Below are 17,417 nucleotides of genomic sequence, written 5' to 3' on the forward strand. Positions count from 1 at the left end.
AAAGACTACATTAGACAATGACATGAGAGCAGATTATGACAAGAATCATACATGAAAAAGATGGTGATTTTTGCGATTTTCGTGCTTAAACAACAAACATGTTTTGAAAACCTTCTTAAAGTATTGCTTATGCAACTGGGCACAGTTTCATACCTTTGCACATGCTGTCTCCTGCCCTGTCCCCAGTTCCCACCCTTCTTTGCCCAAGTCAGCCCTCCCTCTCCATTAGGCTTCGGCCTGATTTTGTGAAACCTCCTATTCTGCCTTCCCATTCGCTGCCACATTTACCAGGCTGCTGACTCACCAGACTATGTTCAACTTACCGTTGGTGTCTGTCTCTTGGAATTTTTTCACTTTCTCACCCCATACCTTCACAAATCTTGTACACGGTTGGCCCTTACTGCTTGTTTGCTGTGTCCGACTGAATTAATGTCTGACCGTCTCACGATACCTTTCTCGGGAATCCTTCCAACGTCCTATGATTGGTGCGGACGTCCTTCCCAGAATGGCGGTTCTCTCCATTTCCTCATCTCATTTTCCTAAGCCAAGGTACTACTAAGACACCTCTGGATCTACAGTGGATGTTGAGAAGGATTCTCTGTGGTTTTTAAAACCACAACATGCTCCTCTTTTCATAGAGCAGTTACTTTAATAATTCAGAACCCACCTGGGTTGAAATTTTAAATTATTTGGCTATCTTGAAGTACCTATGCCTATACTCTGAAGAATTCTTTTTAAAATTTGATTTATTGATGTATAACTGACATACCATAAACTTTGAATGTTTCAAGTAATCAGAATTATATATGACATGAAATTTGTTTAGCATATTTGGTGTAAGTTTGGTCAAACTATTCAAAAGCTATGTGCTTTCAAAGATTTGTGGTTGGGTCAAGCAAAGTACTCCATTTGTAGATATTAACAACATAGCTTTACATATGCTAATATCAGCTTTAAATACTGACATCCACCTTAGCTTTTAATGCAGCATGCAAGGGTCTAAAGACAGTTCTTTGAACCTTCCTGTATGTTTTGCTGTGGTTAGGAAAAATATGTATTGTGCTCCTGGGGAAAGACTTATTAGAGTAGTGATTGCAGTGATAATGCCACAGTGTCTACTCACCCTTCACTGAAGGTGACATTTTGTTTTTTTATAGCTTTCATTATGCTCTCAATCTAATTCTCTCTGCGAATTTATAATCCTGATCCCTAGGGCCAAGGATGCATGAATGGCAAAAAACATAACTTCTGACTTTAAAATGCACCTATCTATTCTTCATTTACTGGCAGAACAGGACTTGTCAACACCAGTGGAATGTGCTTCCTAGGTCAGCAGGGACATCTTGAAAGAATAAGAACATCTGGCACCCTTTGTGCACACCAAGAATGGTATTTCTGGGGTGAGTGGGCTGCCCTGGGCAAGAGCAAACTTTTGTACAGCTGATTTGAGCAGATCTTGACCACTGTTTATTTGAACATTCCTGACTGCAAATGAAGTGCCAACTACAGATGCCTACCATAGGACAAGCTCTTTGAAGTTACTGGGTGCATTTCTTTGGTGTCCTCTTAATTTACTAAACAAGATGAATAAGTTAATTTTGCCCATTCTCAACACTGAATCAAAGCCAAGTTTGTACTTCTCCGTACAGTGATGCTGATCATATGCTGGGCGCACCTGTCTTGTTTGGGGCATTTCCTACAGAATGAACTGCTTCATAAAATTTGAGACAAGGCTGCACTGGGGGTCCATCCCTTTCTTAACCTCATACTTTGCTATTTAAAACCCTGCAAGAGAGGGATGCAGGAACAGATGTACAGCTAATATCAGCCTCAAGAAAAATCCTACAGTAGACAAACTTGGTTTTGAATTTCCCTCCCTTCCAACATTTTGCATCATTTCCTCCCTTTTGCTCTTTCACAATGCTACCGGTATCTGGTTGGCTATGTGGTTGCCCATAATCACCCCCAAATAGTTAGCAAGTTTGCTAAGTTTACCATTACAAGCACAGTCTTACTGCACTATTTTCTTTTTTTCCCTCCACCAACACAAGCAGAATTTCTTGTCGTTCCTTGGAACTCTCATGGGCCTTTTACATATTGCTATTTTAGTGTTTCCTATGTCATATTGTACTTTTGATATTTGCTGGCTTCTCTCCCAACCCTGGACTGTGAGCTCTTTTGAAGACCTCAGTTGTAACCTATTCACATCCTGTGCCCAGGGCATTACCAATGTGCACAAAGCAGGTGGCTAAGGACTGAATAAAGTGAGATCCCGGAGACATGGGCAGTCCAGAGATCTCATAGGTTTTGCTGATAAGATGGTTGCCTGGATCTGGAGAGAAGTCAAGATGCCTGTGAGCAGGGGCAGCTGAAAAGGCTGCACCAAAAAGAGGAGGCCCTGACGAGCAATAGCAACCAGACAAAATTGTGAATGCCATTTTTCCACAGTACTTTGCCATATTTTTTCTCCCAAAAGTTTCCCCCTTCCTCTGTGTTAAAAGGAGGCTCTCTTAAGCTCTCTGTCTCATGTTGATTTTTCCCTTTCTCTCTCCTTCCACCCATCCATTCCAATACTCTTACCTAAAGTCTCAGTGGGGAAATTCAGCCCAAATTCATTAGGCTGAGTGTGATTTTAAATGATTCCTTATAGTATCAAATTAAACAGATGTACCCTAAATAAAAATGACTGGCAATAAAAACTAGTGGAAATGAAATTATGAGGAAGATACATAAAACTGCATCACTAAAAAATCTTAGATTCCTGCCGGGCACAGTGGCTCACGCCTATAATCCCAGCACTACGGGTGGGGGGCTGAGGCAACAGGACTGCCCAAGTTCGGGACCAGCCTGGGCTTCATAGTCAGTTAGACCAGCCTGAAATACATGGAGAAACCCTTTCTCAAAAAAAAAAGCCCCTAAATAAAAAATAAATTTTACATTCCTAAAGTGATCGAACCATATGAAGTTCTCAGAAAATGACTCAAAGAGACGATGGACATTCACTTTTTAAATGTTCATTTAATGTTTAGCATTGAATATTACACTATTTTCTTAGCTCTTTTATATTTGTATCTTATACTGAAAAATCTTGATTCCTAAAAACATCAACAAATGCATTCGTTTTTTTACAGTATGCATAAGATTGTTATCAAATTAAAACATCAACAATAACAATAAGATTACAAGTGAAGTTTAAATTTTTTGTGCCATTCTTTTCTCAGAATAAAATTAAAATATACAACAGGATAACTTAATTTAACAGCCCTTAAAATAAATATTTCCTCTGCCTGGTTATACTGCTGATACCTTTACCCAAATTGGAGAATCTTTGTGTGTTCCCGCCTGTTTTTGATTTTAAGACTTTTTCGATCGCTGATTTAAATATGTAAACATTTTTCAGCTTTTTAAATTAAGACCAATAAGACATACAGAGAACCGCTTCAAGTTCATCCTTCTCCCTGCCAGGCACACCCCAAAGTGAGTGTTTGTTAAGTATCCACAGCACAGATCCACATCCGGAGGTTTCCTGATCTGTCACCGAGTACTCTGATTCATAAATAAAATAAATTAACAGAAAGTGCTTTTAGAAAGGAGGATTCTTTGCCGAACAATCATTGTTTTCCCTTTGCTTGCTCTCTGTGACAGCTGGAACCCATTCTCTCAAGTTCTCTTTGTCAGAAACCCAAGGTACCACTCAACCTCTGCCATTAGGAGAATATCTGTCACATTTTTCAAACTAACCCCATGAACTTGTTGGAATAATTGAAAAGCAAAAAAAAAAAATGATGAGCATATACTACCTGACTTTAAGATGCACTCATGTTTAAATGCTCCTTTACAAAATTGTTCCTGTGGGTCTGGAAAGGAAAGAGCAGTCTCCTGTGGATGGGTAGCTCTGTTCACCCCTGAGGGAACAGAAGCAGGCTCAGGGAGGCAAGGCGGAGGAGCTCAACTTCAGCAATGCCAGATAGAATCTAAGAAATCAAGTTTCATCTTGAGTAGAAAATGACATAGGAACACAAAAATAACCTGGGCAAATTACATGAGATGTTTAGCAGACTCCCTTGGAAACTGAGGTTTTAAAAATGCTGTCGTCCAATACATGAGCAGACAGCCTGCCCATCAGAAGGAAGCTTCTTCCTTTTATGTCTATAGGCTACAGGAACGCTGCCCAAAGCTTTGGAAATGATGTAAAACTAGCATCCGCTTGTATGGGGCATACTCTGAGCCAAGCACTGTTCTAATTTACATATACGTATCAGTCAATTTAATCCTCTCAAAGACTCCCTGAGCTAGGTCACTATAGTTATCTCCATTTCATAGATTATATAACCAAGGTCCAGCAAGCTTAAGTGCATTTCCCAAAGTGAGCCAGTGGTGAAGCTGGCCTTGAACCCAGACCATCTGGCTCTGGATTGCCATGCTCTGACCCCAGTGGGGCTGAGGCCTCTTCAAGGTTTGCTCCTGACACAGTGGAATTTAGAGCAGCAGGAGGCCAGTAGAGGCATTCTTTGGGAAAGGAATTGTGTTCCAAAGAGATCTGGCAATAAATAAAGCTGATTGGCTCACTGATAAGGATGGAATGGGGTTTGGAGAATTGCACACTCTCATGAAATAAACATGAGATTGTGACCTTCCAGAAGTGACAGAAACTATTCAAACTATCCCACTTTTATCATTTCTCCCCCTCAAAGCCTTCACTTTAGACTGCACTGTCCTGGCAGAATCTTGCTCAAAATTGGCTGTGGCTTTCCAATGTCTAAATAAACACTTAGACACACACAACGTGGGAAACATGGATACATCTATCTTTGGAAATACCACAAAGACAGTTTTGTTGTTTGTAAAAGCTACAGCATCTTGCCCAAAACCTCTCCACCTTTTCTGTGGATGTAGACACTGGAGTCTAGAACGATTAAATATATTTTTTTGCCCAAGTCGCAGAACAGGACTGTTTAACATTTTCCATAGGAGCCTAATCAAACTTCCTCAAGATGGGTAAACTCCTCTGTCTTGGATTAAGGTTCCCTTCCCACAGCATTGGCACCACCCAGGAGCCTGTAAGAAATGCAGAATCTTGGAGCTGGCCACAGGCCTGCTATATAAGAATCTGCATGTTATCAAAACCCCCAGGCAACCCATATGAATATGAATGTCTGAGAAATGCTGCAATGCTCACTAATTCAATTTTGAAGATATTTTAATTGCAGGCACGGGAGTTGTTGATTCTATACTGGCTACAAATACATCAGTCTCTTGGAAAGTACATCTCAGCATCATCTTATAATTTAACTTAAAATGATTTTCCTGACGGATCATGCATGGTAGCACATGACTGAAATCCAGAACTTGGGCAGCTGAAGAAAGAGAATCATGAGTTTGAAGTCAGACTGGGCTACACAAAGACCCCATCTCAAAGAAAACAAAAAGATACCTTGCTGATGTAAAACAATCTTTATGCATTTTTCTGGTAGATCTAGACCTTATGAGACCTAGTCACCTCTTGGTGAGCAGATACTAAGGTTTCAGATGTACAAAATTATGCCTCTTATCAGACTTACAAGAAATGACCACAGTTCTCATCTTTCCAATGATTACACGGGTGTCCTTTCCTCAGAGCATGTTAATTGATTTCTCAACTTTCACCAAATCCTTTTAGCACAGATGGCAAACATTCTCAGCCCAGCAGCTGCCCGAGTTAACACAAAGTAATTAAAGTAAAAATGAGGACAACTACCACTTACGTGGGGTTTACCATGTGTCTAGTGCTACTCTGAGAGGTGAATGAATAAGAAGCTATTTAATCCTCATAGAAACCTTATCTGGTGGATGAGGAAGCTGAGGTACAGTGAATATAAACAGTTTGTTTAACATCACACAGCTAATTCATGGTGAGGACTTTAACCCAGTCTGTCACCAAAGTCCACACAAGTAACCACTTGACCCACACTGCTTCTGGAAATACAGATTAATGCTGCAGAAGTTTCCAAGAGACTCTTCTTGTTAAGATGGCACATTTTAAGTTATGCGTATTTCCCAATAAACAGATGGGTGCAAAAAGGGGAAAGCACTGACATTGCTTACTGCAAATGACTAGTGACAATTCCATATCCAAGAGGCTCTCATTGAGAACATTAAAATGTTCTCAAAATAAAGACTGATTATTTACTTAGGACACTATAATTCACTTTAGAGATTTTACTCAACCAAAAGAAATAGCAGAGGCCAGCAGCTACCAAGACACTATTTTACAACATTAAAATATTACCTCTGGTCTCTAATCCTTCGTTGCAGTTGCAACACCACATGGCCTGCTGCTTGGCAGAGCTTTAAAATGCCTATAGCTGGAACCAGCTTCAACCTTCAAATTGCCTTGTGTTTTCTATAAATGAAAAGCAGTTGTAAACTCTAAGGATTCATGATATTCCTGGCTTTACTTATCGACTAAATCACTGGCATGGTTTCTATTTTTAGTTACACACCGATCAACTCATTTTCTAAAAGAAATCTTACGTACAATTCCAATATACACAAACAAAGTGGTGTGCTTTGGTTGAACTGGAGGGGAGAAACTTCTGCCTTCCACCACCCACTTCAGTAGGTGCCGAAGAGCACTAGAGCCCTAGTGCCCCTGGGATAGGGAAGGGCTTCCCATCTGCATTAATTTAGCTTCCTTAGACCTCTCTACCTGATACTATACCCAATGATGTCCTTTGGCCTCGAACCAGGACCAGAAGACCTCACAAAATCTTATCTGTTTCTGCAGACTGAAGGGGAGGTAACCTTCACAAACAGCTGAAAAAAGCACCGCTCAATGCTTGGAGAAACAGAAAGAGGTCACAGAAACACAAAGAAGGGCCACTTCCAACTGCAAAGTAAAGCAATACCTTCAGGGGAGGGGGAAGACTGTAGCCAGATATGCCTGCTACAGAGCAAACTTCTCTATGCATTTTTCTTCGATTATTTCTGTGTACACTGGAAATACAAAGAAAGTAAAACATATACCCATGTGTGGTATAGACAAAGAACCTGTGGCTTCAATGCAGGATAGAGAAAACCCAGTAAGTCCCAATCAATAACCACAACCAATCTGTTAACCATGTAATGAATCACATTGAGTGGTTAGTTAGTGGCCACTGCCAAGCCATTATTCTCATGGCTGTACATAAAAATTTAACACTTACCTAAGTGCTGGTTGCCCGCTGGGAGAATGGCAAAGTAGATCCCAATATCTAGATGCTCTCATTGCCAGGTGCCATGTGTCCAGACCCCTCAGAGATCCCTACAGATCTCTTTTAACCATTTCTGTGCCCCCCATCCCAAAGTCAATGGCCATAACAATTTCCGTTGAGCAAGGGAGAATGAAAACCTGGGTCCCTTGCCTGAGGTGGGTCAGGACAACTCTGAGGACTATTGATCCTGCACTGTCTCCAGTAGGATCAGATTGAAGCCATCCTCTTCAACACTTTGCCTGAGATAGTACCGTTGCTTGGCTTCCTTCCCTAGTTCCTTTTAGTGTTCCCCTGGGAGCACTTCATTTTTCTCTCTCTCTCTCTCTCTCTCTCTCTCTCTCTCAGGAACACCAGGGCTTGCATCTTGGAAATTCTACCTAAAAGCTCACTACCCAGGTTGCCAGTCATTCAAACTGGCTGGTGTAAGGAATCTTAGTTTCCACAGCAAACAGTTCTGGTGTGTAAATAATACAATGTTTGCCAAGTTCCTTTCCTTCCACAAATGTGTCCATACTTTTTAGCCTAAACTGATGTTATGTGATCAAAAATGTCAGAGCTTAAACGTAAATAGTATAAGTTTCTGTTGAGAAGAATATATACACATGTTATGTATGGAATAAATGGTCAAGTTAACTCTTAAAAATAACTTTTCTATAATGTAGTAGTGCACTTTCCTTTCTAAATGGGGCATAAAATAATTTACATAAATCTTAATTGAATGGAGTTGGTCTTGGTATTTTTGTTTGTTTCTTAAAGGAGGTGATTTTGCAAAACCAAGGAGCTATAATGCAAATCATAACATTGTACTATAAGTGAAAAGTATTAGGGTAAATCTGCACATATATTAAGAAATAGCATGAAAATTGCTTTTCAACCAAATTCCTTATATAAGCATGTTTTCTTGTAATCTTCCTAACTCTTTGAGTTTGGATGCAGCAAAAAAAAAAAAATTCTGGGTTCCCTTAGCTTGAACTTATTCTGATACCTATGAGGCAAGTCCTTCCCTTGAGACAAAAACTATGAGAAACCTAGTAACAGTTGTCCCAGATAGGGCCGCCTGCCTCCCAACCACACAACAGTGCAGCTTACCTTTATTCCCAAAGCTTCTCCAGAGATGACAGCAACTGTCACACCATCCTTACTGGGTTTGGGGATTTCTTCACTTTTCAGTTCCTGGTACCGAGGCTCCACCATCTTCTCTGAACTTCTCAAATTAACCCACAGCTGTAGACCATGGGCCGGCTCCTCTGAGCAAGGCATCTCTGCATGCAGAATGCCCCGGCCTGCAGTCATCCACTGCAAACAGCAAACCAACAAGAAGGAAAATGTTCAATCGCCGGTACCAAAAAACAAAAAGGAAAATATAACCAGCCCCTAAGAAGTCTGCAAGCGAGATGGTTACAACATCAAATGGAAGAATCCTCTCTGTGATATCCCTGAGCCTTATACTGAGCTCTGAGATGGGAGGTTGCAGGCATATAATATATTGGGGTGTGTTCTGGGGAGATACAATTTAAGAAGTAAAGAAAGCAGACTTGGGCAAGAGGAGAAGCCAACTAGCAATGCAGTTATAACACAGGCCTAAGCCAATCCAACAGGGAGCTCTGGAATCGTGATAATCCTTTAAGATCATCTCAAGTTGAGGCAAGGTGGCCAAGTTTTTCTATCCTCACCTCAGCAAACCACTGACTGTGGGTCGTCCTTGAGTAGGAGGCACTACCTTAAAAAGAGCAACTTCCTCCCTAAGTAGGAAGTTCTCTGGAAGGGATGCAGCAGTGGGCCACCAACAGCCAGTATGCCCAACACCTGGAGGACACATGTGTGGGTTTAAATATACATGTCAAAGTCCCCAGTGTCCGCCTCACTCTTGATGGTTAACTTGTGCCTCTGGAAGCTCAGTTGCAGTAGTGGAGCCTTCACTACCTAGGTAGTTATTGCCTCCACAACTGAGCAGATTCTTCAAGCATTTATTTCTTTAAAGAGACATTAGGGGACAGCCAGCTCCAAACATTAACCCCAGCACCCAGGGACAAAGGGATGGAACGCGACAGGTGCATTTCTGGCTGGTTTTAGCTTGTGTTCTGCCACAGAAGATCCTGAGACAAGGACCTATCTGTGGATATTTCATTTGGAAAGTGATGCAGAAACATACATGAGGGAGTAGGGAAGAATGAAACAGACAAGGGGAAAAGCTACAGTGGGATGTTAATGAGCAGGTCACATCTAAGGACACCTGGCGCTCAGTCCCACTGACAGCCATGTAGACACGTGGTAGAAATATTGCATGGAGGGGGCTACCAATTCCCATCCCTTGATGACTGGGGAGTCCTCGCGGGGATGCTAACTCCCTGGCACTTCTGGGTTACCTAGTACATGGGCTGGAGAAAACCCTTAGGGAGACCAGAAGCACTAGAGATGGAGTGCTATGTTACACACACGGAAACTGTCACCACCTGAACTCCGAGGTTGGACGATGTGCTGTGAAGCAGGTCATCGATATCATCTTCCACCTCACAATCATGGGGAGAAAAGCCCTTGAAGAATCAATTGCACAAAATAATAATTGACATTACAGTTGTGCTTGGCATTGTGAAGGATGACAGCACATGAAATGGCCTGTCCAGTTCAAAGCAGCTTGCCTTGGCTGCGGGGTACAAACTTCAGGCTGGGATCTAGACAGAGTAAGACCTGCCTAGTGGAAGAGCAAGACATTTTCCACATTAAGGAAGCAACCACGTGTGAAAAAGACTCCGCGACAAGAATGAGCATTATTTGCTCAAAGACGTGAAAGAATGCCAGGACAATCTTTTAGGTGTTTTTGCTCTCATTAATTCTAAATAGATTTCTCTGCATCTTCCATTTGGTAAGGCTGACTAAACTTTCTAATGTACAGATCTGAATCTCTTCTGTCTGACTATAGCTATTGGCAATCCTCAAAGACATTCTCGCATTTTTATGCACGTTCCTGTTCCATCAGCAGTTCTCTCTCTGTCCTTCCAGTATGTTACTTAACATATATATATATATCTTATTTTGGCAATGCCTCTTAAAAAATGGCCAACCCACTGGCATGGTGGGAGAGTGGGGAGACCAGAGTTCCCTTTCCATCCTTAAAATTCACATGCTCTGAGGTCATGGGCATCTTTTTATTTTTTAATATCTTTAAATTCATATTCCCTCATTTAAAAACCGAGATAAAAATAATAATTATCTCAAAGAAATCATGTATATGAAAATGCTGAATAAACTGAAACTGTGCAATCGTGATCTAACCACATATGCGGATATAGTGCTAGGAGAAATATCGGCCAGCCCCTCAAATGTACAACTGCAGGCTCAGCCTGATGGTGCAGATGCAAGAGTCACGCTTCTGTGATCAAGACACAGCTACCTCTCCAGGAAGACTTCATTTTATGCTCTGCTCCAGCAAGAAGTTACTGTTGACTTTTCGCCGTGACTGTTTGTCCTTTTGCTTTTCTATCTTTGAATTTCATGATCACTGAAATGCCATGATTCAAATATTTGCATTTATCATCCCATAAAATATATAAATGATTCCAGAAAGTATGTGATACAGAGTTCAGGCTTACAAAACTGACAAAGATGGTCCAGGCATTTCCTGGAGATTTAACTACAATTCGTTATACTTATCTCAGACAAGGCAGGATGATGCAGGATTGGGGTCACAGTCTTAAGTGACAACACATAACCCTGCAAATGAGCTGCAAGATCAATAGTAAACTGTCTCATTTGCAGCAGCAAGGTCTAGAAAGATGTGGACTGCAACAGGCACTGGACGTGGGACTTAGGAAATCACAAGTGTGGCTGTTACCTGAACAGCTTCAAAGTTATAGAAGAGAGGTGCCAAGTGACCAATTACTCTCAACTGAGTGGAGCAAGAAAATGGGAGAAAAGGAAGTGGAGACCGTCACTCCTGACTACTCTTGAGAAATATTAAGAAAAAGATTAAGTGGAAGCGAGAAAGTGATTGAGGACTCGAGGAAAGCATGAAAAAGGAGTACCAGAAACCTGTGCAGGCTTCCAGGCCAATTAAAAGGACACATAGGAAGGCAGATTTGAGAGACGTAACAGAGAGAGAGAAAGGGTGGCCATGCTGCAAGTGGACAGGATCAAGCGATACTCAAAGACCCCTGAACCAGCAGCAATTCCTTGTCCTTGGCCATACCTGCAGATCTCCTGGGTTCATTCTACCACAGTGTCCACAGAAGTCTTCATGAGCCATGCTGCCCCCTTCCAGAAGGTATGATACCTTAAAAAAGAGAAAGAAAAAGTAGGTCCTTTGCCCATTTTAAATCAGATTATTTAGGTTATCTGCTATTGACTTTCTAAGTTCCTTATATATTTTGGATATTAATCCCTTATCATAGTATGCTAAATATCTTCTCCTCTTTCAACTTGTTTTTCCATTAGAAAAATAGTCCAAGGACTTGAATAGACATTACCCAAAGACGACATACCAATATCCAACCCAGAGAGGAAAAACGCTTAGAGAAAGAAATGCAAATGAAAAGCCCAGTGTGGTATCACTTCACACCTGTTAGGATGGCTACTATCGAAAAGTCAAAGTATAAGAAGTGTCGACGAGCTTATGAACAAAAGGGAACCCTTATGTATTGTCAATGGAAATGTAAATAGGTATAGCTATGGTAGAAAATGTCCAACTATTTCCCAAAAATTTAAAAAGTAAAACTGCAACATAATCCAGCAATACCACTTCTGGATATATAGTCAAAGTGAATAAAAATCTTGAAGCGATAGCTGCAATCCCATGTTTAATGCAGCACTATTCGCAGTACTTGAAATATGCAAAAAAAAACAAAAAACAAAAAACAAAAAACCCCGTAAGTGTCTGTCAATTGGGTGAACAGATAAAGTATGGGGTAGCTGTGAGGAATCCATTGGTTTTTCCACTGCAAATGTATTGAAGGAAGAAATGTCGAGAGAAACAACAGTAGAGCAAGGAGAGGCAACATCAGTGGCAGGGGCACACTAGCAGTCCACGCAATGTCTTTGAGGACGTTTCAGATAGGTGTCCCTTGCTCCCAGCACATGCTGGCCTGGCACGCCAGAACGCACAGGCACAGGGGCCCTCATTCGTCCCTTGGCCTGGCAGACACTGCCCCCACCCCGCAGGGGGCCCTGGAGTCAGCTCCTGTCGAAGCAGCACAGTCCCTGTAACCAAACCTTATTCGCCTAGGTGGGCGAAACGAAGCATCTAATGGGTCCCTACCTTCCCCACAGAGCCCATTCAGGAATTCATAGGGAGGGGAGGGACAGGGGATGAAGGAAGGAATGGAGATGTGTTGTGTACATGTACCAGCTCCACACAAGGGATGTAAACATGTACTGCGAACACGTGCTAATGTGAAGTGAAAAAAAAATGAATTCATATAAATTAAACTCAGCTTTTCCAAATTTAGGTCCATACCAAATCTAAAAGTGGAAAGAAATTTTGTGTTGTCCAACTCAGTAGCTACTAGTCTCCTGCAGCTGCTAACGTTCAAAGTAGTTAAAATGAACTAATATGTAATTCTGCTCCTCAGTTGCACCACCCACGTTCTGAATGCTCAATAGCCCCATGTGGCTAGTGGCTACCATAATAGAGTGCACAGGACATTTCCATCTCCACAGAAAGTCCTATGTGACACTGCAATCTAGATGAATGAATTTAAAAATTGGCACTCAGCTGTGGTAGGCATTTTGTATGAGGAGAAAACAAAAATGCAGAAGAAAATCAGGGCTTTCTTACTTTTTTATTTTACTAGAAGGAAAAAATCAAGCAACTCTTAAAATTCTCAATGTTTAACAACTGTGATTACCTTAGAAAGCAAACTAAAGGGAAGCCAAATACTGTACTTAGAATTTTTTGTTTGTTTTTATTTTTTTATTTGGGTACCAGAGATCAAACTCAGGACCTTGAGCTTGTTGAGGCAGGCTAGGTGCCACTGAGCTAAATCCTGGGCCCTGTATTTTTAGAGTTTTTAATTACCTCGGGGTCATGGTAACATTGTTACTTGAAATACATAATTTAGCACACAAGGCTTAAAATGTGCAAATGTCAGGATACAAGGCTCCCTTTATCTGATCTATTTAGATTTGACAATCTGTTTTGCTCAATTTGTACACAATTGCAAAATTCATTTGTAACTCCTAGAATTACCAGTTTAAGCACTTCTGAAAGGCATGTACAAAATGACGTTCATCTGTAAACCATGTGCAGCTCTTCACCTCAGGCTTAAGGGTGACAGTTTCTACCATTTACAATTTTGGATGAATTTTCTGTACTTTAGCTATCCCAATGTTCTCTTTAAATCTTAATCTATCTCTTTTTCCTCTTAGTCCTAGGAACTGAACCCAGAACCTTCACACTGAGTTACATCCTCAGACTTTTTTTTTTTGAGACAGCGTCTTGCTAAGTCACTAAGTTGTCCAGGATGAACCTGAGCTTCATGCCTCAGCTCCCCAAAGTGCTAGTGATTACAGACATGTGTTTATCCTTTTGAAATCTTGGAGAATTAACTTCGAAATTTTGTGAGCCATTACTGAATGAGGGAACCAGAAAATTCAATCTGTGATTAAAATCCCAACATTTATTGTTATGCAGCCAGACTTAACTTTCACTCAAATATGTTCAACCAAATATAGCAGATTAAATGAGTATTTTAAAAGAATTAACTGTGCTTTTTATCTTCCTAAACTAACAATTTTTACTAACCTGCTAAATAACAATTTTCCAAAATTATGAAAAAGTGAAAATCTTAGAACATTTAAAGAAGACCCAATAATTATGTTCGAGATAATAAAAAAGAAAACATTTATAAAGTTATCAACATAGACAATCAATACTGCCATTTCACACAAACATGACTGTTTCCTCCTTCATATGAGAACTCATCGAATGTGTTGAGGCCAGATTGTTCTTGCAGCCTATGCTTTTGCTCTATACTAAAGTATAAAAAGTAGATCTGTCTAGTCTTGTTAAAATGAAAATTCAAACTTATAATTTTATAAGTCATAAATGGAAGTGTTTTTCTAAAAATCATTTCCCTATACATTTGTGTTTGTGAGAAACAATAAAATTATCAATTCAAAGGTAGAAAACCTATGTCAATAATTTAAGAAGAGTACGTTAGGAAGCTCACCAGCAAGATCCCTTCATGAGTGAGCCAGAAAAAATAAGATGGTGGTGATGGTGAGAGGGAAGGGTATGTCATGCATGTGTGAAAACCAGGGAGTGGAAAGAATAGGACTCATTTAAGAAAGGGAATGAGCCTAGAGGGATGAGAAAGGTCCAAGAAATAAAATCAACAATGGCAGTATAATGGAGTTATCTGCAACCTTGGCCTGCCACTGCCACATCCTGACTTACACCATGTGACCAATGCTCCATCAGCCCAGCTGACTAGAGTGGGGTAGGACCGCCTACAAAGGCTTAGGGAGAACTTGTGCTCCCCTCTTGGCTATTTCCTTCCATGTGGAGGGTATTTGTTAATGTTAATATGCCCTCACCTCTCCTCAGTTTCCCCTTCTTAGTGGGGCAGACTTGAAAGAAAAAAAAACTGGAGTTGCCAAACCTACCTCCCTTCCTCTTAGGAATTGTCCTTCCCACAGAAAGCAACTGTGGCTACCTAGATTTCAGGTGCACTATTGACAAGCCAACCTGCCTGCAGATACAAGCCACCTACTCCAATATCAGCTTTGTCATAAATAAAGGCACAGGGGCTGGGGATTCATTTCAGGGGTTCCTGCACCTGCTTTGCAAGTGCAAGGACCTGAGTTCGATCCCTGATACCAAAAAAAAAAAAGAGCCATAAATAAAGGCACATTCTCAATTAATTGACAATTCAAGCTGGGACACAGGTGATTATTTATTATGTCCCCTCATATCTAAAACTAGAGCAATAAAAGACCTGCTACTATTATGCTGTTGAACTCTTTATTACAGCTTTATAATTAGCTTCTTCTTGAGCTAACCGTATTGAGTGCCAGTTCTTGAAACAAAATATTTATAGAGCACTTACAACCCTAGAAATCAGGGCCGGCTGACAGAGGACTCTGATCCTGCAGAACAATGTTGCTGAGGTACACTTTGTGTAGAACAGCTGAGGTCTAACCTTTACCGATGGCTACAGAAACTGGAGGTTTTAGGTTTTAGGTCTAAAACCCACACCTGGGAACTTACTGTGGTAATGGTGACAGCACAACATTGGCAGAGGAGTAGAAGAGAACCATTTGTATGGGAAATAAATATTTGATAACAGCAATTGTAAGTAGGAGAGGCAAACAAGCATTTTCCAATAAACAGTACTGGAATTACTGACTGACCATATGATAAAGGAGAGAAAGCCCCTGCTATATACAAATCATGTTCTGGATAGGTGAATTAAACCTGGACAATACATTTCCAAAGCTTAAATCCAATGACACAAAAGTAATAGAAAATGTCTGCACAAATCTATTTTTGCAACATTTATGAGGAAAAAAAGACGGGAAAAATCTAGGTGATGGGTTACTAGGAAGCATAACTGAATTATGATATAGCCATAAAAAGAACACTATGAAACAGTTTAAAAGATCTATTTGTTGGCACATTAAAATAAAACAATTTAATCAGAAAAGTGGGTTAAAAAATAGCAATTCTACTTGTAAAAGTGGCCAAATGCATCAGTGCATTTAAAGGAGTTCCATTAGATCAAATTTTATCTAGCCATTGTTAGAGTGCATGGAAGTGCTGAACAGACACATGCCAAAATGTGAACAATGGTCATCTTCTGGTGGTGAAATGGCAGGTATGATTTATTATTTTCTTCCCATTTTTCTGCTAGTTTGAACTTCCTGCAATGACTAATTTGCATTTTTATAACAGAAACAATTTTTTTTTATTTTGGAAAAAGTAAAGATGCTGCCTCTAATCATCAGAGATGAAAACACGTGACATGCTTTAGTCTATGTAGATGCTGGTGAACATCAGTTTACTGTTGAGATGAACCAGGACTAAATAGGAAGAGAGTGAGACATAAAGAGAAACACTAAGAATAACAGGAAGGTAGATCTTTTGCAAATGGGGAAGGGTCCAAGAGATGGAAGGGAGAGGGAGGAGAAGGACACATAAAATGAATTAAGATGCATTATGCGCATATACCAAACGCCCCACAATCAATGTGATCATTATGTACCGCAAACATGTACTAATGAAAGTAAACATTTAAAAAGGAATAATTCCATATTACAATGCAGGATGATGTAATTTGGACTTTAACATGTGTCACTTGGTGTAAAAGATCTGTAATTTTTATAGAGGACACTCCGATCGGAATAGGAATAAAACAATTAGGATCCAGGAACAAATTTTGAGAGGACAAATAAAAAGCTTTGAAATTTGAAACTATAAGGAGTAATAGACACTATGATAGCTTTCCTCTTCCTGCTACGCATGCATTTTTAATTAAAATAATTGCATTTAAAAAAAGCAATTTCCATTCTGTTTGGGCTGAAGCTCCTCACTGGGTTCTCAAGAGTCCCTTTGAAATCATACCCTTTTCCATCCCCAAATATTTTTCAATTATCCAAGCCTAAGAGCTATCAGGTTGCTAATCATCAAAGATATGTCAGGCAACTATGAAATGGAATTTGAGGTGTAACTCATTTAAAGTTAAAAATTTAAGTGGCCACCAAGAGATTTTTTTTTTCAAATTTCATTTTACGGAGCAATTTCAATACATTTTTTAAAACTGAGAAGACAGTAATTCTCCCTTTTCCTTTACTTTTGTAGTCTGGGCCTCTTCTTTTCCCTGGTAATACAAAAGTAAACATTATTTCTCCCATCCTAAATACTATAAAATCTGAATTTCAGAAGTTCAGCCAATAAAGCTTGACTGAAGGCATAACCTACTTTTTTACTGCTTAAAGCAGAAACTTCAGAGACCAAAGAAATCACTGACTTTTGTTCATTATAATTATTTATTTATGTATGTTTTGCTAAGTGTTAAACAGAGACCTTACATGTAAATTGATTTCTGTAGGGGACTTTAAAAAAACCCTCAACCAGTATTTCTGAGAGCTGACACAGTCCAGATGATTTTTAGGCTGTTACATAATGATAAACACCTCGAGAATCGCCATGGGGGGGTGACAAATTTTGAGTGTTATGCTTAAACTCAAGAG

The 17,417-nt window shown here is 40.1% G+C and overlaps 1 protein-coding gene across 3 annotated transcripts in view; it reads right to left on the minus strand.

The window, feature by feature from the left end:
• Positions 1 to 17,417, minus strand: part of Pir (pirin) — a 96,544-nt gene that overhangs the window by 48,980 nt on the left and 30,147 nt on the right. For all 3 annotated transcript variants that reach the window (XM_010645177.2, XM_010645178.3, XM_010645176.3), the window contains exons 4-5: positions 11,419 to 11,502; positions 8,322 to 8,528 (exon numbers count right to left, since the gene is read on the minus strand). In XM_010645177.2, the coding sequence (XP_010643479.1) occupies positions 8,322 to 8,528; positions 11,419 to 11,502 (291 nt within the window). The remainder of the gene's footprint in view (positions 1 to 8,321; positions 8,529 to 11,418; positions 11,503 to 17,417) is intronic.

This window comes from Fukomys damarensis, unplaced genomic scaffold, assembly GCF_012274545.1.
Source record: "Fukomys damarensis isolate Sample0158 unplaced genomic scaffold, DMR_v1.0_HiC HiC_scaffold_39, whole genome shotgun sequence".
Taxonomy (NCBI): Eukaryota; Metazoa; Chordata; class Mammalia; order Rodentia; family Bathyergidae; genus Fukomys; species Fukomys damarensis.